This window comes from Petaurus breviceps, unplaced genomic scaffold, assembly GCF_028583685.1.
Source record: "Petaurus breviceps papuanus isolate PSGF00001 unplaced genomic scaffold, PetGlider_PUasm1.0 37, whole genome shotgun sequence".
NCBI classification, from domain to species: Eukaryota; Metazoa; Chordata; class Mammalia; order Diprotodontia; family Petauridae; genus Petaurus; species Petaurus breviceps.
Genome location: NW_027186296.1, coordinates 47,109,722 through 47,133,100, shown reverse-complemented (window position 1 = coordinate 47,133,100; position 23,379 = coordinate 47,109,722). Strand labels below are relative to the sequence as shown.

The 23,379-nt window shown below is 34.2% G+C and overlaps 2 protein-coding genes across 12 annotated transcripts in view; one reads left to right on the top strand and one right to left on the bottom strand.

The window, feature by feature from the left end:
* Positions 1–575, top strand: part of FAN1 (FANCD2 and FANCI associated nuclease 1) — a 41,087-nt gene extending 40,512 nt beyond the window's left edge. For all 11 annotated transcript variants that reach the window (XM_069098416.1, XM_069098423.1, XM_069098417.1 and 8 more), the window contains one exon: positions 363–575. In XM_069098416.1, the coding sequence (XP_068954517.1) occupies positions 363–500 (138 nt within the window). In that variant the 3' untranslated portion in view covers positions 501–575. The remainder of the gene's footprint in view (positions 1–362) is intronic.
* A 2,948-nt stretch (positions 576–3,523) lies between these two features.
* The window catches only part of MTMR10 (myotubularin related protein 10), a 63,575-nt gene continuing 43,719 nt past the window's right edge, over positions 3,524–23,379 (bottom strand). The window contains exons 8-16 of the mRNA XM_069098412.1: positions 20,921–21,008; positions 20,754–20,842; positions 19,390–19,520; positions 19,007–19,076; positions 18,713–18,783; positions 14,557–14,726; positions 11,763–11,933; positions 8,223–8,405; positions 3,524–7,117 (exon numbers count right to left, since the gene is read on the bottom strand). Coding sequence (XP_068954513.1) covers positions 6,524–7,117; positions 8,223–8,405; positions 11,763–11,933; positions 14,557–14,726; positions 18,713–18,783; positions 19,007–19,076; positions 19,390–19,520; positions 20,754–20,842; positions 20,921–21,008 — 1,567 coding nt within the window. The 3' untranslated portion in view covers positions 3,524–6,523. The remainder of the gene's footprint in view (positions 7,118–8,222; positions 8,406–11,762; positions 11,934–14,556; positions 14,727–18,712; positions 18,784–19,006; positions 19,077–19,389; positions 19,521–20,753; positions 20,843–20,920; positions 21,009–23,379) is intronic.

The window sequence follows — 23,379 nt, the reverse complement described above, 5'->3', positions numbered from 1 at the left end:
AATGTGATAATTATATTTCCATTATTATAATGTAATAATAAATGAGTATTAATGGGATCGCTTAGCACCCCTAAGATACATAACTTGAATTTCTTCAACATTTATTGTTGCAAACCTGTTCATTTGTATTTGGAGCTAAATCACTGCTATGAGGTTCACCTCCTTACCTTCTTTTCTTGTAAAGTATTTTCTTGGTCATCTCTAGTTTTATGAACTTAAGTGGCAAAGGAAGGATGCCTTTTGAATGGTTATTTAAAAAAATAAACACTTGCAGTTGGTAAAAAGAAAAAACCTGCTTTGATGTTATAAATTTTGACTGCTATTCTAAAGCATTAATCACATTTTAACATTTTTTATTCTAGTTGGTAGAAGTTAAAGGGCCCAATGATCGTCTTTCTCACAAACAGATGATTTGGTTGGATGAACTGCAACAATTGGGAGCCCAAGTTGAAGTCTGCCATGTGGTTGCAGTTGGAGCTAAGAGCAAATGCCTCAGCTAGAGATCACAGAATTTGGATCATGTTTTGCCACTTGCTGTTTTTTTCCTTCCAAAAGAATAAAATGTTACCACTACATTTTATGTACTTAATTTTGATTGTTTCTGCTACCCGGTGTAAGGACTCATTTTAGTAATAACATGTAGTCGGGACACATATATTAATCAAACACTTAACCTAGTATTTGTCCAAAGCAGTTTTTCCTTTTTTTTTCAATCCATTGTCAGACTTGTACACAGATCTAGAGAATATGGCAGTGTGCTAAGATCGGTAATAGTCCCTTTAGTTATTGTACCTTCATCTAAGCTCTCCAAACTTGTTTTCTTATCTCTAAAATAGAGATAATAGCACCTACTTCACAGAATTTTATGCTGACTACCCTTTTATACACATACACATTCCATTTTTGAATTATACTTGCTTGGTTTGATACTATTAGAACACTTGCTTCATGGAGCAAGGTTGTAATACTGCATATGGAGGCTATGGAAAGTGCCCCCTTCTCCCCATCTCACAATCACTCAGACGTCTTCCTCTACTATCATCTCCTCCTTTCACTCTGGCCCTTCTTACCAAAGCCAACTCTTCTACATGTACCCTTGATCCTATCCTTTCCAAATTTCTTCAGTAGGTTGCCTCCATTAATCATTCCTACTTTATCTTCAGTCTCCATTATCTATCAGCTCCTTGCCTGCTATTTACAAGCATGTCCTTCCTTGGAAAATCTTTTCTTACTCTTACTATCCCAGGTAGTTACTCTTTCCTCCTCTTTGTAACTAAACTTTGAGAGCCATCTGCCTTTAGTGGTGCTGTTTTTCTCACTCTCATAAACCCTTTGCAATTTGGCTAATGACCTCATCTTTCAAGTACAACTGATCTTTCCAAAGTTACCCATGATGTGTTAATTGCCAACTGTTGATGGCTCTGGATACTCTTACCTTATGAGGTTTTCATGACATTGCTCTCTCCTGGTGCTTTCCCCGCCTGTCTGATGGCTCCTTAGTGTCCTTTGCTGGATTTTTCTATAGGTAATGCCCACTAATCACAGTAGTCTTCCAAGTTTCAGTCCTGACCCATCTTTGCTCCCTATCATTTCATTTGGTGATCATTTAGGTCAATTAGCATCTCTCCCAGCTAACTGCATTTTCCACCAGCAGCTCAGCTTGGTTTTGATTTGCAATAGCTAACTGGTCTCCCTGCCTGGTCTCTCCCACACTTCAATATAACCTCAATTCAGTTGCCAAGGTGATTTTCCTAAAGTGCAGGTCTGAACATGTCACACCCTCCCCCAATGAGCATGAGGTTCCCATTATCTCCAAGATCAAATATAAACTCTGGTTTAGCATTTAAAGTTTTTAATAATGGCTCTTTCCTGTCTTTCCAATTTATACCTCAAACTCTTCCAAGAACTCTACATTCCAGCAACACAGGCTTACTAGTATATGTTTCTCCTCCATTAGAATTAAGTTCCTTGAGGGCAGAAACTATCTTTGCCTTAGTATCCCTAGCACTTGGCACAGTATCCCTACATCAGCCATACCATGGCTAATGTCAACACAATCAACAAGCCCAGGAATTATCCGTGTATACATATACACACACACTCATATGCATGGCAAATATATTCTAATGCTTTATTCCCACTAGTACAATTCACCAGAAAATACTTTATTAGAGATTATACTATACAATGTTTAGATTAGTGCCCTTAGGCTGTGTAGCTACAAACCTGATTGGAATACTACACAGCAAGTTGTTGGAATTCTTTAAATAGGAAGTTTTCTTTATTTCAGTTTCAAATGCAAATGTTCATTTAAAAAAAAAAATTCAAACCCTCCATCACTTCAATATGCAATAAGCACAAACAGTGTTGATCAAAAGTATTTCCTTGTGAAAGTAGAATGTGGTTTTTCTCCAGAAAGTCACAAAATTCAAGCATATTTATGATCCACTAGTGGCAGGGCTGCTTCTTTGACATACAAATGAAAGGGTAATTAATGGATAATTAACATAGGACATTTAGTCCGGGGAAACCTTACTCCAGTCTATTAGAGCCTAAACAAACAAAAAGGCAATAATCCCCTATATGCCTCCTCACAGAATGGGGGTGAGTGATCCTGGATTCTCAGCCACTATGCTAATAATGGACCTCAGAAAGGCATATAGTCCTGGGACAGACTACCTTCTGAGGACTAGCCTAGCAAAGTGCAGTGAGTGGTTCATAGACAGTAGGCTGGCCTTTAAGTGATTCATTCTTTGGTCTTGGAAACCCTTGAGTCCAAAGGAAAAAAATACCAAGGATAATAAGTACCTACCTCATACAAGTGTGTGAAAACTATAAAAAATGTCAGCTTTTATCCTTAGAGCTAGCTCATAAGTTCCTTCAAATGTGGTACTGTTTACTTCTAGAAACATCCAGACTTACCTGTTGTTTTGCACAAAGATCAATTTTTAATTGTAAATTATTATTCTAAAAGCAACTGATACTATTTTCTCCTGTAAGGGCAAGTTTTTTTTTAAATTAACTGATATTATTAATATGTTTATATAGTTAAATGAATTTTTAAAAAGGAAAATAAAGCTACTAGGTACTTCAGACTTAGATTTTTTAAAAACTCAGTATGGGGAAAAACTAGATCCCACAAAACTCTGGTAGTTCCAGCTCTGCTACTAAAATTAGGTATATGACCTGGGTAAGTAACTAAACTTCTCTGACCTTCAGGTGCCTCATTTATATTAGCCCCTTTGCACAAATCAGGTATTCAAAAATATTTAAGTAAATAACCAGATTTTGACTTGGCCACGACATAGGCACATAAAAGATTGAGGTTAATGACTATGTTCCAAACAAATACAGAAAAGAGGATGCTGTAAATGTAAATTTATCATTTTGTGATAGTAAAACATCTCAGATAGTTGACTAGGTCTGACTAGGCTAAGCTGACTAGGTCTTTGAACTACTCAAATGGATTCTATGCATGTGACAAAGGAATGATTGATTCTATATTGATGAATACAACAATCACTCACTGAGGAAAGATAAAAACTTTATTCAATAATCAAGATCTCCTTCACATTCATCACCTCTTACTGACAAGATTTCTAATATTCCTGCCAAATCCTACTTAACTCAAGTAACAGTCATTGTTAGGCACAAAGGTTTCAAATTTCACTTAATATCAATTTTTACAGAACTGAGTTTACTGCTATAAGCAGTTACTGTAACTAAAGACTGGTGGAATAGTTTTCACCTATTAATTAGGACAAGTCATTTTTTACTTAAATAAAAGGTGAGAAATATTTTTGGTTTTAATATAAATTTCCATCTGAGAATAAATGGCCAGGCACTGTACATGTTTTAAGTAATATCACTGAAAGTACATTGGCACAATTATTGCAAAAAATAAGGAGGTTTATCAGAATGTTAATATGGGATTCTACATTATTACAGATTTCTTTGGTACAGTATATGTACTGTAGTTGCAATCACATCATTTCTTGTTAGCAGTAGCTAAGTGCAGCTTTGTTTCACCCACTCTAATTGCCAGAATTTAAAATTTCAGCAGTTGTTAATTTTGTGTACAATATAATATGGCACAATAATCATTATAACAGACCAATGGCAACCAAAGCAGATTTTCACTAGAAAATGATATAAAAATAAGCTTATATAAAGATTTTTCTATCTTTATAAATCAGTATTAGTAGTACCTAATTTTAAAACCTGTAAATTTTTTAATGTTAAAAGAGATGAATTGTATGGGTAAAGGGAAACAACTGTAGAAAATGAGTTAAATCCAATGTCTGAATTCATAACAGTCTATATACTATATTAACAATGAAGCAGCTTCAAAAAAGGGGAGGAAACAGCTTGAAACGAATGGAAAGGAAATCTATAGCACTTTAAGGGACTAAGAACTGATTTTCAATCAATAAGCTATTACAAATGTTTACATAACAAAAAGGTTCCAATATAAACTAGAAGTAACTCTTATTTTTATATCCAACAGGCTAGCAAAACCTTGACTTTATAAACGAGACAAAATTCTTAAGACAAGTTATAAAAACATCTCTGCTTCTTTAGTCCAAGAAGCAATAACCATTCAAACAATTTTGTAAAAAGGCAAATTATTCATCAAATAGAAACAGCTACTCATTAAATATACAAGTACAACACAATCTTAGAAAACCTTTAAAAAATACAAAAATTTATTGTTCCTGGGCAGTAGTCACTTTTTCAAAGTGAAATATACTGACTAGTTGAGTTATTTTACTTAGTCAGGTTTTTAAAGATCCCAAATGAGTTGGCAGTTTAAGAAACTGTAAACAATCTGGCTACTTTTAAAAAATACAACCCTTTAAACAGGGAAGGGGAAAAAAGGAAAGAAGTGTAGGAAAAAAACCTCAAAATCAGGATCCTATATTGGAACTCTTGTACCCAAAGCTTCAACTTGAACGTGTCTTTGGCTAAGGTTTAAGCCACCACTACAAAGGCTGGAGTATTAATGCTATTGCAATGAATATGTGCATATTACAATAGTTTATTAGGGGGCTGGAACAAAATATCCCCAGGCAAATGTGAAGTGCACTTCTGTGTCCCTATTTCCATAATCCTCTTTTACTTTTGTCCCTTTTCTCTCAACATTTCTGACAAAAATAGTCACACAAAGGAAAAAGGCTCTCTCTTCCCTGCTCAAAGTTAACTGTAGCATTTGAGAGATCTTGAGTCTTCCACTCTGATCCTTTGGATGCAAGTTTGTCTATTCTTTGTTGACTATTTAAACCCATTATCTGACTAAGTGATCTGAATTTTTCTAATAAGACAACCAAAAAAAGTATCAAAAGTTAAATTTATCAAAATGTCAGTGACACATACAATGAATGCTTCCTTTTCCTTAGGATAGTACTCCTTCCAGAGGGAAAAACCAAAATTTGAATCTTCACAGTATATACTAAATTTTTCCCAATATAAAAACGAACAATTAGCATAACAGAAAAAGAAACACTTAACTCTGTGACAATGACTTACTAAAGTTGAAACTGAATATTTCTGCCAAGATCTTTCTAAATAAGGATTCATTCTAAATGACACTTTCAAAGGCATTCTACATACTGGCGCTTAATGCTCTATGCTGTTTAAAAGTCCAAATAATGACTTTGCTGATTTCCAGTTTGTTTTATGAATCTGAATATGAAAATGATGTTTATGATACACATTAGGATTTTTAACATCCTATTTAAAAATGAAATTACATTTCACTGTATAGTATACATATCTTAAAGTTCATTTCAATTAAAGGCACTTCTAAGGCTATAATTATATTATCTACAGCAAACATCTTATGATTAACAGTGCATATCATTTTAAAGTTAGTTCCGGTGTAGTAAAGGGAAGCTCACAAAATTTAAAAACCCTGTTCTAAAAATTCTTTACTTATAACAAGATGATTTGAAAAAATAAATTATGGTCACAGTGCACTAATATAAGCATTAGTTGAAACTAATTAGAGATAATATAACTAGAGAAGTATGTAAATATAGAAACACTAAAGCCTACTTTCAAAGTTTTACTCCCACACGTGTCAACTTATTTTTGGCAATATATTATATGGTTATTCTGGATTTTTTAAACTATTTGCCTTTTGCTTCCTTGAATTGCTAATCAGAGAAACCTCATCTAATGGTGGAAGAGAGATGCAGCAATAATAATAATAGTATCAATCTGATTAGCATATTCATATTCATCTTCTAAACTAGTAAATGAAATTTTTGCTTGTACATCACCTGAAAAATAAGCCAACCCTATAAAATTCAGGGAAAGAAAAAAAATCAAAACCAAGGTTTATGCCTACTTTAAAAATTGTGCGATTGAAGCATGATTCAATTTGCTTTTAAATATTTGTGCAAAATTCAACTATTATTCTCATATATAAAATTATTACAGCTTCGGATGCCATAGTTAGCAGTGTTAACTTGGAGGAAGAAGATTTACCATTTTCTCCCAAATGTTCAGAAAATACTATAATTTAGTCCTCATTTGCTAGAGTCTCAGTAGACAACCATATTTTGGCACCACTTAAAAATTTGCTTAATGGTGTTCCTAAAATGCTTCTTCTGCAAAGGTTCCCTATGGGTGAAAATGGAAATGAAGAGGAAAGAAACTCTGGAGTCCCAGATGTATCATTTAAACCATTTGCTTTAAAGTACATCCTACTCTGATCCAGTTCTGAAGAGCTAGCTTGCATGGGACTGCTCTTGTACTCTCGAAGACTCCTGCTGAGCATATCTATTTCATCTGCCAGTAGAGATACTTTGTGAAATGCTGTAATGAAGCCGCCATGATTAATCTGGGCCTCTGGAACCCAACGGAAGTAGCAGAGTTTCCACAGTTTTATGTGTACTCCAGAGAGGCGGGGCAGAATTACCCCATGCAGGTCAACAGGTTTTGAAAACCAGTCTCTAAAGTACTGCTCCATATCAGTGCTCTGGCTGTCAGTTTGCTGAAGATCTGTCTTCAATTTCAGTATTAGTGAATTTCTCCTTGGAATTAAATCTTGGTCACTAATGATTCCATTTTTAAAGGAAGGTGGCATTCCTCTCAACGTAGAGCTATAATTTTTCTGTATGGGGAAGAAATTTTACATGATGTCCATTATTTTCTAATTCACAAAAATAATTATTTAAAAAACATAAGTTTTTAAAATAAGCTGAATATTGTACATAAGTTTGAGGGAATTTTTGACTCAAACAACTTTAAACTATTTAATTTTCTTCCTTTAGAATACTGCACTTACCCTAATTTTCTTTTTAACTTTATGAGCTTGATAATTTTGCTCTTTTATGCACAACTACAGGTTTTACCTTCTTCATTCTGAAAACTTTCTTCTTCTTCCATAATGGAAAAAGAATTATTGAATAATGAGAGGCTAAGACTTCAGTTAAAAAAAAATCTCAAATGATATCACTCATGAAACGCCCTAAAGAAATAAGTACAATGGAAAAGAAAAATCAGAACTTGTGGCAATTTCAGTAGAAAGTATTTTCAAAAAACTTCTGCTAAGATTTTAAGTGTACTCTTACAGTGTAGCAGAAGGGGATAGACTATGGAGGTTCTGGGCCTGAAAATTGGAACTCTAGTTACTAACTGTATAACCTTGGGCAAGTCACTTCCCCTCTATAATCCTCAGCTTCCTTATTTTAAGGGCAGCTAGTTGTCACAGTGGCCAAAGTGTCAGACCAGGAATCAAGAAGACCCAAGTTCAAATCCAGCCTCAGACACTTGCTAGTTGTGTGATCCCAGGCAAGTCATTTAGCCTCTGTCTAGATCAAATGAGATAATATCTGTAAAGCCCATAGCACAGTGCCCGGCACAAAGTAGGTGCTACAGAAATGCTTCTTCTCTTCCCCTTTCCTTTCACCATGCTGTATGCAGAGTCACAAGATTTGGTTATATTTCATCTTAACTTTTTTTTTTGTTTGGTTTTTTTTTTTTGCCTTTTGGAGGGCAATTGGGGGTTAAGTAACTTGCCCAAGGTTACATGGCTAGTTTTTTTTGTGTTAAGTGTCTGAGACCGGAACTGAACTCAGGTCCTCCCAACTCTAGGGCCGGCATTTTACTCACTGTGCCACCTACCCGCCCCCTCATCTTAACTTTTGGTTTTAAAGTAAACAAACCATGGATGCTATTATCAAAAGTCTGTATCTTCAATATATTTTCATGATTACCTTTGTCCGCTTAAATGATTTCACTGACCCATTTTGTACACATGGTGCGCTCTTTCCAATGTACAAGGGGTTGTTAAAAAGGGTGCGATCCTTTGCTGTAAATTGAAGAGACCAGTCCCAAACAGAAGGAAATTTTAAGCCCTTTTCATCACCTAGTTGTATATTTTTGCTAATAGCAAATTCCTGAAAAAAAAGTTATTAAACAATTATATTTATAGCAAAAGGACCCCTCACTCCCCCAAATCACAAAAAAAATTTAAATAGCATTTTAATAGACAGCATGCAAATGGTTACTGATGTGGAAGTTATTTTCAGACCCAGCTGCCTTTTTAGTTAGAATGTAGACTTGTTAAAGCAAAGATCAAAATTGACACCAAATTTTAAAAATGATAATACGAAGACACAGTGTGGAACTGAGGCATCTCCAATTTGATTTGTGTATACCTAGTGACAGTGAAAAATTGAAAACTATTAAAAGAACAGAAAAAGAAACTATCATCATTTCCTAGTGAAATTTTAACAAATTTAAAGAAATTGCTGCAATAAGGAGAAAAGAGCCATAAGATACCTTAGCACCCCAAAACACTTGATCCTTTTCCATGTTGAATATCTGCAGTCAAAGGTAACACTAATATAGAATATAAATTAACTTGTAAAATCTCATAAAGGGGACAGTGGATGAGTGAGCAGTATTGCCTCCTGATACAATAAAAAATGGCAAAGGGAAAAATGGATTTACAGAAAGTTTAGTGAGAGGCTAACCTAGGCCAAATCCTCCTGAAGGTTTTGAAGGATATAAATAGAAAGAGGCCAATAAACAAAAAATTGAAAAATATCATTCAAGATTTCTGTAACATTCTTCTCTATCAATGATAGCAAAGCCACCATATTGGGACTTTAACATCACAGTTTGCAATGTGCTACATGACCAAGTATGAATGACAGTAAAGCAGGCCCATTACTAGGACTGGTAGTAGGGATATGAATTGATCCAATGGTTCTGTAGCATATTCTAAAAATATTTCTATTGGGGCGGCTACATGGTGCAGTGAATAGAGCACTGGCCCTGGAGTCAGGAGGACCCTGGATTCAGACACTTAACACTTACTAGCCATGTGACCGTGGACAAGTCATATAACACCAACTGCCCTGCCCCCCCCCCCAAAAAGAAAAAAAAATTCTATCAAAAATGTTTTAAACTTTTGTAGACTAATTAATAGGGGCATAAAGTTATTTAGAAAACTCTGTAACCTAGAATGTCTTTCCACAAGGGGTTTATGGTTTAATATATTTAATTCTATCTACTGGAAAACCTCTCTTTGATCTGTATTGTGGGCTTAATGTATTCCATGACAGTGTCAAGGAACTTTGCCCATGATCAAAAGTTCTTAAGTCAGGGTCTGTGAATGTATGTACATGTGTGTATTTGTATGTGTGTGTTTAAAATAACTGTATTTCAATCTATTTGGTTTCCTTTGTAATCTTTTGCATTATATTTTATGAATTTTAAAAGCACTATTCTGAGAAAAGCTGTGAAGGTTTCATCAGACCAGCAAAGGGGTCCACCATACCCCAAAAAAGTTAAAGAACCCCTGGCTACAGATGGTGAGATCCTCCCAATGCTCCTGTTTATACTGATTATCTATTCAGTATAAAAAGTTCTTAAAACACTGCCGCTTACTCAAATTGAAGTTCATAATTACTCAAAAATTCAAAAGCCTATAAAGATAAAAGTAGATGAAAAACTTACTGTGCATCAAAATCATCCAATAACAGTACCCAATATTAACAGACAATATGAATGGCTAATGAGCTGAACTCATGATTGTGAAGAAGAGGGTGAACTTAAATTATCTTTAGTAAATTCCACAATACTTTTTTTTTTTAAAGCAATCAGGGTTAAGTAACTTGCTCAAGGTTACATGGCCAGGTGTTTCTGGGTGGGTGCCAAGTGTCTGAGCCTGGGATTCGATCTCCAGGTCATCCCAACACTGGATCCAGTGCTCTTACTCGCTGTGCTACCTGGCCGCCCCCACAATACTTTTAATGACAAGATTCTCCTGAAATACAGGCTTATCTTTTTAAGAAAAATATTCTCCTAGTAATGGTGCACAGTTGTAATGAATACCTCAGTCTACAAAGAACCAAAGGTGAAGATCACTCAAAGGCAATGGAGAATGATATGTTAAAAGCAGGCTATGGTACATCATACACAAGGAATTATACAGAAGACAAAAACAAAAGAAGTTTATCAGAGAAATGTATGACCAGAAAAAACAGCACAATCACAAAGCTAGAGTAAGGAATAAGTAATGGATATCCCACATGGCCCACTTGGATCCATGCCAGTTGGATGGATGACCTCTGCCCCAGGACAGACTGACAGGGCTTAGATAAGAGTTGTGCAGGATGGGCAAGTGCAAGTGTGTTCTAATCACTATCACTGGAGAGAGTGCATGCATCAAAAAAAAATGACAGATCTATTATAGCACCAAAATATTATGAGCTGCCTACTTGTGAGAAAAGAGCAAGAAAAGAGTGAGCTCGTATTCTAGAGCCCTTAATACTAAAAGAATCCTGGATCTGGCTCATAGCACATTTTTTAAAAAGGCTTAGCACTAAAACAGGAATATATTATTTCTCTTTCCATATTTCATGTATAGTTTATTACTGTTTTCTTCAAATATTGCTTTTAAATGTCTGATTGTTACTTCTCACTCATAGTTTAGTCAGTGACTTGAGTCTTTGTAGGTCTATGGACTGTTACAGAAAAACATGTTCTCCATCACTGCCTTAATCAAAAATGATTATACTATAATGTACTTGACATTCTTACGTTATAAGTTAGCAATCATACACTAATAAAAAAAAATTCTCTCCAAAGCAAGCTTTCTCTCCCTTTCTATTCTGTACAAAGACACGATCTTGCCTTTTTTTCTCCACTTTAATGAAATTCAGAAAATATTCAGTTCACTAACTGTCCTACAGATACATAAAGTGCAAATATGAAAAAGGTTAATTTAAAAAAAAATCTAACAAGAACATGAATTTGCAATAAAAGAATAAAAAAGTGCTGAAGGGGTAACAAACACAACAGTTTTGTTACTACATTATTACATTTAGGATATATATATTTTGCTTTTTGGAGGGGAGAAGGCAGGGCAATTGGGGTTAAATGACATGCCCAAGTGTTAAGTGTCTGAGGCCAAATTTGAACTCAGGTCCTCCTGACTCCAGGGCCAGTGCTCTATTCACTGGGCCACCCAGCCACCCCAGGATATATTTCTTAAACACAAATACAACAATTTAGTTTCTAATACAAACCTCTTTATTGTTTTTCTTTGTATACTGAAAGTCTTGATGACTAAGTTCACAACAAAAACTAAAATTTAATTAAAAACCAATCATATAAATTTAGATTTAAAAACCGACAATTTATAAAAAAAAAAGTTCATGAATTCTTCTTTAAACTTTTAGATAAACTTATAACAGAACTAAAACTGAAAGAGAAGCTAATTAAAATGAAAACACTATACTTACTGTGCTTTGTTTTACTCGCTGATGAGGGCAGTTGAAAAGAAAAGTACCAAACAATGAGATCCGTGTACTGTCATACAGCACTGTTAAGTAAGTTTCTGAAAATTCAAAGGCTGCTGGATATTGTTCTAACAGCTGCCAGATGGAGTCCAGAAATAACAAGAATAAGGGAGACTAGCAAAACAAAACAGAAAATTAGTACCTCAGCTGTTCACATTTATGAGCATATCTATTTTCTTTAGAATGATAACAAAGAATAACCAAGTTACTTAGGGGAGAAAAGACCACAGCCAAAAGTACTTGAACACTGTTCATTTGTCTTAATAAATCTAAGCTTAAACGAACAAAGAGTATTAAATTCCCAATTACAATCAGTCTAATGTGCAAAAAACTAAATATCTGTAATAATAATGGCTCACATTTATACAGCACTTTCTAATTCAAGTGTTAAATTCTGCCCCCTACAAAAGCACTACACTTCATGTTTTAAATGGCACAGATGAGGTCCACCATAAGAAAATATGATGTACCAACTCTGACTTTATAAAAACAGGTAATTCAGAAGCACATTTTTCTTTCATAAAAAGATTCACTATAAGATTTCTTTACATAGTAAACTCCCCCAGAATGTTTAAAGTATATTCCATTATGTAAAAAAGGCAATATATGATATTTTGAAATACTATCTCATTCCTCACTTTTCACTAAGGTTAATCCCTCTCTATGTACCATAATCTAGAAGTCAGTTAGCCCTCTTTTGTATTTTATATCTGTGTTTTTTCCACCTACTCCTTCCCTTTTTGCTTACAAAAAGTTCAGATTTCTCCCATCCTAAAATATTCCTCTGACCCTTTCTATTCTAATTCAGTTACCATATGTATCCCCTCTCCTCCACTAAATTTCCATAAAAAAATTCTTTTATTCAATGAATTCACTTTCACACCCTTCTTAACCACTTCCAATGTAATTTCTGCTACAACCACTTGAGTGAAATTACTCTCCGGATGGTTACCAATGACCAAAGATTTGAATCATGAAATTCAAGTTTCCTTTTTTTAGTTCATCTTCATTGACCGCTCTGTAGCATGTGACAAAACTGATCACACCCTCTACTGAATAACTTCTCTTTGGCTTCTTACACTATAGTCTTCTGAGTCTCTTCCTACATCTTTAAAATGCTCCATTCTTCTAGTCTTCAGTCCTGGACTATGTTTGGGGACCTCAATGGCTTCCCTGGATTTGATGATTATCTCTATATTGTGGATGACTTCCAAATCTGTAATCACAGACCCCAATTCTCTCCTGAGCTCTAGTCCTCAATCTCCAACTGTCTTCTAGACAGCTACACTTGGGTGTTCCAAAGACAACTCATCCAAAACTGAACCCGTTACCTTTCGCCTTTTCCTCTCCCAAACTCCCTTATTTCTGTTATGAGCATCACCATTCTTCCAGGTTCACAATCTGAAAGTAATCATTAACTCTTCCCTCTCATGTACTACTCCCATAATCCAATTAATCATCAAGTCTTCTAGATTTCCACCACATCTTATCTCTCAATCTGTCTCTCTTTATTCATACCCAAACCACTCTAGTTCTGGTTATAATCACCTTATTATAATAAGAGGCTACTTAATAACAGCCTCCTAATTGTTTTCCCCAGCTCTCCAATTTGTCCTCCACAGGGTTACCAAATTTATATTCTTCTATATGGTAGATCTGACCATATCAAATCCCTATTCAAGAAGTTTCATTGGCTACCCACTGGCTCTAAGATAAAATACAAATTATCTGTTTGGCATTTAAAGCCCTTTATAATCTGACTCCAAGCTATTTCTCCAGGATGAATATACAAAGTGACCCAAAAGTCTTAGGGCATTTTTAAGGTATTAAGACTTAAAATTGCCCTAAGACTTTTGGGTCACCTTGTATATCATTCCAGGAAAGCTGGTCTACTTCTGCACCCTATAAATGACAGTCCATCTTCTATCCTTCATATGGGAAATGCTGTTTTCACTTCTACCTCTTGCAAACTTCAGCTCATTATAAGGCTCAATTAGGTGCCACTATCTTCAAAAGGCTTTTTCTAAATCTTTCTCTGCTATAGACCTACTCCCTGGTGCATCACTTCGTATTTCTCTATTATCTCTATCTCCTATATATACTTACCTGTGAATACTTAATAATATCTTCTCAGTAGAATGAAAGCTCCCTGACAGCAGGGACTGCCACTCTTTTGTATTTCTGTTTGCAGCATCTAGCACAGTATCTGTCAGAGTAATTGCTTAATAAACATTTGCTGACTGTTGCTCTCAAATCAGTTAAGATGAATGATCTTCAAAGTCCTATGCCTGATGTGTTTCTTTCTCTATATTCTGTCTTAGTGTTAACATTTACTCTCATAACTTCACTTACCACCTCTATATAGATAACTCCCAATTCTGCATCTCTAGCCCCGATTTCTCTTCTGAGAACCAGACTAGCATTTTCAGCTGCCTATAGGAAATATCCACTTGGCTGTCCCATCCACATTCTCAAGCGCAATGTGTTCAAAACCAAGTTCATTTTCCTCCTCCCTAAAACTGGATTACTATCCACTCAGTCTCTCATGTTCAAAATCTTTGGTTATAAATAGATATACAAAAGACACTTAATACTTTGTGGATTTACTAAATATTTTAAAAATCACACTTGGACTATTGTGAGAGTCTATATTATCAATTTCATAATAACACACATTTTACCAACTGTACACCCAGAACTTAAAGACAGTTCATTTAGAGTTTGTTTTTTCTCATACCTCTTTCTCAGACCTCTTTAAGTGGTTACATCTGTCTAGGAATTGATATCCTGCCATGACCCATTCTTTCTGTATCAGACTTTGAAAACCAGTAATTGTCCGAAAATAAGGATCCAGCATCACTTGAATAAGAGAAGCTACAAAACAACTCAGGTCTCTTCCTTCCTCCTCTGTGGAAAAAAAAATTAAAAGAAAAATGATTTTAAAAATACAGGAAAATGTCACACACTGTGGCAGGGACAAAATAATCTCTAACTGCTTCAATGCTTTCCATGTCTGGTCTCTATAGTTCTATGTGCCTTTGTTATTGAATGAATTAAAATATTTTTAAAGTCCTGAGCAATGGAAATGAAATAATACTGCTTGCTGAACATAGCTATATTAAAAAGGCCATTATCCTTATTAGGTACTTTGTATAAAAGAAGTCTATCCTGGTTCCTCTCTGGGCTCTGACTTAGCATTTCACATGCAGAAAATCACAATGAAGTGCAGAAAATCATAATAAAATGATAGGCAACTGAGTGGCACAATGGGTAGAGGGTAGAATGCTGGATCTGAACTGGGAAGACCAGAGGTCAAATTCTCTAAATAAAAATTATCTTGCATCATCTAAAAATGGGCTCTTTCACATAACTGAAAATCAGAAACAGAATTTTAAAACTCAAAAGGAAGCTGGAGATAACCTACTCATTTCACCAATGACAAAATGGATAAGGACTTGACCCAGATGGAAATCTTCCTAAAATCTATAACACAATCCTTTAATTTATTAAATAGAATATGCTGTTTAATGCATGCAATCTTTTCTTGACAACTCATGATCATTCTTCATTCAATAAATTTTGAGTTATCTACTAAGTACAAAATGCCATGTTTGGGGAGCAGAGAGAAACAAAGATGACAGTTCCTGCCCTCACAGAGGTACAGTCAATGTAAAATGATGTGAATAATTATTAATTAATTTATATTTTCTTAGAGTACTAGGCCTGGAGTCAGGAAGACATGAGTTCAAATTTGGTTTCAGACACTTATGTTTAACTCTGGGCAAGTTACTTAACCTGTTTTCCTGTGATTCTTCATTTGTGAAATGAGGATAATAATAGCACTTAATAAAATGAGATGATATTTGTAAAGTTATTTTATAAACCTTAGAGCACTATATAAATGCAAGTTATCATTATTATTAAATTATAAATTTTTTGTTATGCAAGAACGTCAGAATAATAATTAAGCTATACAGGACATACTACTGTTCAATAAGCATTTAAATCTAGTATGTACAAGGTATTATGCTAAGTACCAGGGATACAAATACAGAAATAAAGCAGTCCCTAATCTAGAGGAGCTTAGATTCTATCAGGAGAAACATGTAAATAAATATGTATATACAAAAGAGATACAATGTTATTTAGAGTTGGAGGAGGACACCAGCAGCTAAGGAGAAGGGGCAAAGATCTTGTATGGAAGGTGGCACTTAAGTGGATGTAAAAGTAATTTCATTTACAGCACAGGGGACAGCTAGTGTCACACATGAGGAATAGTAACACTAGTCTGGCTGGACCACAGGAAGGATAAAGAGACATTAATGCATAATCAGGGTAGAAAGGCAGGTTGGTACCAGGTTGTAAAGGCTTAAATTCCAGATGGAGGAGTTTATGTTTGATCCTAAAGGTAACAGAAAACTGACCACTAGAGTTTATTTAGAAAGGGAGTGACATGGTCATACCTGGAAGACAGATTGGAGAGAAGAGAGATCTGAGGCAGGGAGACTGATAAGGTCATTTCAACAGTACAGGCATGAAGTGATGAGAGCCTGAACTATGAAGAGAAGGGAATTGATGCTGGTGATGTTTTAGAGATAGAAGTAAGATTTGGAAATTAACCTATGAGGTGAGTTCAAGTGAGGAATCAAGGATGACATAAAGGTTACAAACCAAGCTAACTAGAAGAATAGTGGACATAAATAAGAAGCTGAAGAAGGAAAAAATTTTGTGGGAAAAGATTAGTTCTCTTTTAGAAATGAAGAGTTTAGGATAACTTAGGGACATCCACTTTTAAATGCCCAATAGGCAGGTGGGAATAAGAGACTAGAGCTCAAAATCTGCATAGAGATGTGAATTAAACCTATGGCAGCTTATAAAGTTACCAGGTGAGAGAGCTATAGAAAAAGTAAAAACAAATGTGCTTGTACTATGTATCATAAATAAGACCTGAACAAAGGCTTCAGGAACTCTGTGAAGATCTTAATGAATGCAACTTCTGACTTACGCTTACTATATAGTAAGATTTATAACTGCCAACCTGGAGTCATCCTGTCCTGATGGGTAACTCAACTAGTGCAAACATGCATAGCCCTCCATCTCTAACTCAGACAACATTTTTTCACTGCATCCATCCAGGAACTTCATTGTATTTTCTACCCTTTGCTCAGGGAACAGTAGTCAAAACAACACTAACAACTAGTTTTGGAAAAGAGTATGTCAAATGATTCCCCTATGTCTCTATAATCCTTTCTGGCCACCACATCCCTTTATGTACATCACTTCCCCTATTAGAACATAAGTTCCCTAGAAGGCAAAAATTGCAAAAATCTGTATTTTGTAGCCCTAAACATGGTACAGGTTCAATAAATACTTTTCATTCATTCAAGTAGCCATTTACATATTTAAAAAAAAGAGGCTATTTTTTAAATTCATAACTTCCTATTATCCATTAAGAAAGCTGAAGCTGTACGGTACATAAAGTTCAGAAAAAGAATAGGTAGTATGCTATCAACCAAAATTCTATAATGAAAATTAGTCCAGAAAGGACAGGAAACTCAAGAATAAAATTTTGAAGACCCAAAGAAAAACGATTTAGATGAGGAAAAATGGAAATTGTCTGAAAAGACTGTTGTAAAAGCAAACAGAACTCAATAACCAAGTCAGATATCTTAAAATACATACAAATCAATGAAAAATTAACATTTTAAAAAGTAACAGACAATCAACAAATGAACAAGAACACTCAGCTGAGGAGGATGAAATATCTGATTACTGTGCTTAATTTATCAGTATTAATAAAATTCAAATGAACATTTAAAGTATCAACTAAAATTGATTTTAAAAAATTACAATGCAAATAAACATTCTGTAGCCAGGTGACCAATAAAATTTAACAGAGATATCAAAAAGTATTTCTTCTTAAGTTCAATGTATACTTTGTAACTATAAATCTATTTCAAAACATTTTATTATTGTGACTTATAATAAAAACATTTATACAGTATAAACTTTTCAAAGCACTTTCCTCACGACTGTATGGCAGGCAATAGAAATATTTCCATTTTCCAGATAAACAAACTGAAGGTCTGTGAGCTTAGGTGACTTGACCAAGGTTAAGTTTTTCAACTCACATCTTTCTAGGATGTTTACTCTTTCAATGCAACCCTAAACAATATCTCTAGGAAACAAGTTATTAGCTATAAAGTATGCTATTACACAATCATGTCTCAAGTAGATTATTTACATTAGCAGCTCTACACAGCCAAATTTATACTCACGTTCTCATTATCACCTACTCTGCTTAATTAAATCACTTCTTGACAACATTACAATCTGTTTACTCATAGTCTATAATTTAGCAGGTGCTAGATGCAAAACAAAATCAGGCAAAGCATTAGCCTAAAAGACAACAAAAGTTGAAAAAAGAACATTCTTTTAAGGATAAGGCTTGGCATTGTAACCTTAAAGTGCTGTGCCATACAGACGAGCTTTTTTTCATCCATTTACCAGAAAAACTCAATGAATGAAATAATAACAATAATTTAGTTATTGTATTTTATAGTTTAAGAAGCACTTTTTTCTACACCAACTCTGTAAAGTTGTTATGAATATTACGATCCCTGTTCTGTAGATAAGGAAACTGAGGCTCAGAGAATGTAAGAGCCAAAAAACAAACCCAGTTCCTGTGGCTCCAAGACCAAAGCTGTTATCACTACACTATATGTATTTTGAAATATACTTTATTAACTAAGTATAAATGGGATTATTTGTCATTTGTGAAAGTGTTCCTTATACTTGGCCACAAAGCATTTGGCATGTAAACATGATTTACCTGAATGCAGAGTATAATTATTATCATAAGAAATAGAATTGTAAGAAATTTAATGAAGTACCTCGAAGTATTACTGAAAGATGTTTACTTTCCAGCACATATACAAGTTCAGCAGAATGCTTTAAGAATGTTCTAGAAAAATTAAAAAGGAAAAATGATTAAACACATAAAGGCCAAATAATAGTATATTCAAATATTCAAAATCAAATATGAATGCCTTGTGCTATATCTACATCAAATAATTACTATGAATTTATTTAGCATTTTGCTGATGACTCATTTATTACATCTTACACTTTTTACATCAGGAAAATTTATTAATATTTATGCCATTCTAAAGAAAGTTTATACATACCTTACATATTCTAACCACCGAGTACTTTCCAGTAAGGACAACCATTTCTCATCTGTTTCTTCAAAAGGCTCTAAAATGAACAGTATTACAGATACTGTTTTAGACGTGTTAGACTAAATCTTAAATTATCACTAATACAACATAAATGAAAAGACATGCATGCCAGTTTTTTTTTTCCTGTATTTCTAAAACCTGGCTTTGAGTACCTGTAATATAATTAACTTTGTACTCATTAAGTCTTTTATCATGTAAAATAAATATTTTGGTTTCGTACACAAATAATTAGACTTGGCTCAAATTATGTCACAAAAACATGTATCTATATGATTATATTTATCATAAGTTCCTGTTAGCAGTTATATAAAAAAGAAAAATGAGATTACCATTAACACACAGTTGCTTAAGTTTTACAAATGCAGCTTGTATTTCTTGAATATTGGGTAAATTCTTATCCAAATCAGATTTGTAAACATCACTCCTCTGTGGATGACTTTTAGTTATTGCATTACAAATCCTGATAAAAACAAAATCCTTTAGTTACTATAAAAAAAACCCTATTCACTTCTCAAGAATCAATTAGTTTCTAATGATTAAAAGCATTTTTATGAAAAGATTACTAGTTAATTTTAAATTCCTACCATTAACTTATAATAATATATTCCAATAGACTGAGTTAATCCTCCCTTTAATAGAAAAATTTCCTTTAAATCAGTATTCATATTAGTAAAATAAATGTAAAAAAATATACATTATGGGGCAAAAATTTCCAATTTGTTTAAAAGTAAGGTAAAAATAAATGAGAAAAAGAAAAAAGGATATTCATAAATTCATTAGTACCAGTAGTCAACATCTTCAATGCAATCCTGTTGATATTAATAGCTACAGTAAGGAGAAAAATGGGAAGTATGATCCTAAGGGACATTGAATTCTTCCTTGTTTCATTAAATATGACTTCTTTAAAATCATGCTAGTAGAAAGAACACTGGATTGGAAAGGCTAAGACTTGAGTTCAAGTACTGCTTCTGTTATTAACTTATAGGTAATCTCAGGCAAAACAATTAGCCTGTCTGTACCTCAGTTCCCTCAAATATAAAAGGAAGTGAGGCTAAACAATTTCTAAAATCCTTTCTAGTTCTAAATACTATTTTCTTCACATATTGCTATGTATTTTTAATCAACGTTTCTATCACCACTACTATTAAGTCTTTTATATAATGTGATTTGGCTACTAAAATGTTTGGCTATTCACTGGCCTCAGATATAAAACTTTGATCTACAACAGTAGGTCTAGTTTTCTCAAGTGTACATATGCAAAATAAGGGGGATGGAATAGGGAGTATCTAAGGTCCCTTTTATGCTTTAAACCTTATGAGTCTATAAATATTTGCTAATACGAAGCCCATTCAACAGACTGGTGGGCTGAAATCAAGGAAATACTTGAAGGAGTGAGTGATAACTTTTCTGTTGCTACTAGTAAAGACTAATGCTCTCAAGTAAGTTTCTCAAATGATGACTAGCACTTATATAGCTAGTTCACAAGGTTTAAAGGTTTGCAAAACACTTTACATATATTGTCTCATTTGATCTATATTAATTCTTTGATTTTCTGGTCTTGGCTTGAAGAAGTGTTAGACAAATAATTTACTAGAATATATTCTCTAACCCATCTCAGATTAACACATTTTATCTGCAAATAATCTATCAAAAATAATAACATCTCATACCAGAAGGCATATTTCTTGATTACCTTTGATCTATTTTTTTCTGTTGCAATACATCTTTTATGAGGGTCATTCTTATAAGAGCACTACCATTAGAGTGATTCCAGCACCATAACTAGAAAGAAACAAAGTACAATTACTAAACCTGTCACAAAATATCACTTAATATTAATAAAATAAAATTCACACTTACTGGCATTCGTCTTCCGATAAAACAATGAGAATAGAGCTTTAGATCTTGATCTGCCAAAGAAGATGGAACTACAAAGTACTCTGGAAGGCTGGAAAGGAAAGTGAAAAAAAAAAAAACTTCACATTAAAATCATTATAAAATCATTGTCCTACTGATCCTAAAAAGTTTGTAGAAGCCAGTAAAACAATTTACAAATATAATAGCAAGAGTCAGAAAACCAAGGTCTGGGGTTAACTTAGGGGGTCACTGAGACTCTCTGGATCTGTTTTCCTCATCTGTAAAATGCTGATAATAAGAGCTGACTCAGGGAGTAGCTGTTGCTGAGGAAATGCTCTGTAAATTTTCAAGTATTATAAAAATGCCAGCTGTTACTATTTCAAAGGATCTGTGATCTCATCAATATGCATTTCTTCTATCAATACTTTCTAATCCTGTCATTCTTGTCCACACCCTCCCACAGATTTCCCATGTAACATGCTAGAGCTTTCTTCTAAGTCCTTTTTATATTTTAAGCTTCCCAAGAGAGCATCTGGACCATTTGTTACATCTTGCTCACATCACCTAACCAGATAACCTACTTACATGATCAAACATTTTCTCAATGATAATCCTTACATTAACTTCTTCAGTGTTGGTCCATCATTGAAAATATGCTGTGGCTTACTATTAATAATTGACAATTTAAAATAAATTTAAATTAAAAAAAATTCCTTCATATCCAATATCTCATTTGCTCCCTCATAACACCATAGCTGGTATTGCAGAAATTACTATTCTCAGTTTAAAGATGAGAATGAAGAACAAGGAACTTAAGTGATCTGGTCAAAGTCACACAACTAAAATTTTAGAGAATTAGGATGAAAAATCAGGCTTCCCAATTCCAAATTCAGTGTTCTTTCTATTGTACCAAAGCTGCTCCATACATACTCAGGGGTGCTAGGTGTATAGCCAGGGAGTGGTAGGGAAGTGTTTGCAGTTCATGAGGGGGAAAACAAGAAATTCAGATCGTACAAGATGATCATTTGACAAAGATGTTGTAGAGGGAAGGCCCTCCTTCCAAACTCAAAATTTCATGGTTCTAACTGTCTATGCTTTAACTTTCCTAGTAAATGAAACATATTAAATGCAGGAACAGAGTCTAAAATGTGGCTGTCACTCAAATGTCTGTTGAACTAAAATATGTGATAATTTTAAGTCAATACAAAGGAAGGCAGAAGACATTCCTAAACAGCTTTGGAGGCTGGTTCAGTTCTGTTTCTCCCCCTAAAGGTGTGCAATCTGGAAATGTACAAGAGTTTCCCGATCATATTACCAGAACTATACATGACAATTTCAGTTCAATATTAGCTCCTCTGGGGAAGGAACCCTTCTTCCCATCCCTAACACTACACTTTTCCTCTCCACTACTGGCAAGATCAAAACAAGATTTATGAGGGGAGGGGACTTGCTAGGAGTCCTATATGGGATTGTGATTCCAGACTTCACTGCTCTATTATTAAAGAGGTGAACCTATTTTCAAGGCTAATCTACCTATGCTCTTGGTCCTATCCCCCTCAATCTTGTCCATCAACTCTCCTCCCACTTTCTAGTGTTTTCAATCTTTGCCTTTGCCTGAGAGCACCCTCAGAAGTCTCTTCTTAAACAAGCCATTCTTTAAAATATATATATATATTTTTAGTTTACAACATTCAGTTCCACAAGCTTTTGAGTTTTAAATTTTATTCCTCCCTCTCTCCTCCCCCTAAGATGGTGTGCAATCTAAATATACATTCACATTAAACATTTTTTCACATTAGTCATGTAAAGAATTATAACCAATGGAATGAACCATGAGAAAGAAACAAAAAACATAAAAAAAGAGAGGTAGTAAATAGTATGCTTTGATCTGCATTCATACTTTGTAATTCTTTCTTTAGATGTTTATAGCATTTTCCATCATGAGCCTTTTGGAGTTGTCTTAGAACCTTGCAGTGCTGAGAAGAGCCAAGTCTATTAAAGTTAGTCATCACACCGTGGCTGTAACTGTGTACAACTTTCTCCTGGTTCTGTTCTTCTCACTCAATATCAGTTCAAATAAGTCTTTCTAGGTTTTTCTGAAGTCTGCTGCTTGTCATTTCTTACAGCACAACAGTATTCCATTACATTCATATACCATAACTTGTTCAGCCATTCACCAATTGATGGGCATCCCCTCAATTTCCAATTCTTTGTCACCACAAAAAGAGCTGCCATATATATTTTTGTACATGTGAATCCTTTTCCCATTTGTATAATCTTTTGAGATACAGGCCTAGAAGTAGCACTACAGACTTGGTAGATTTTTTTTTACATTAACTTATTTATTTTTAGTTTTCAACATTCACTCCCATTAGTTTTAAATTTTCCCACCTCCTTCCCCTCTACCCTCCCCTCCCCAAGACAGTGTGTAATCCGATATAGGCTCTACATATACATTCTCA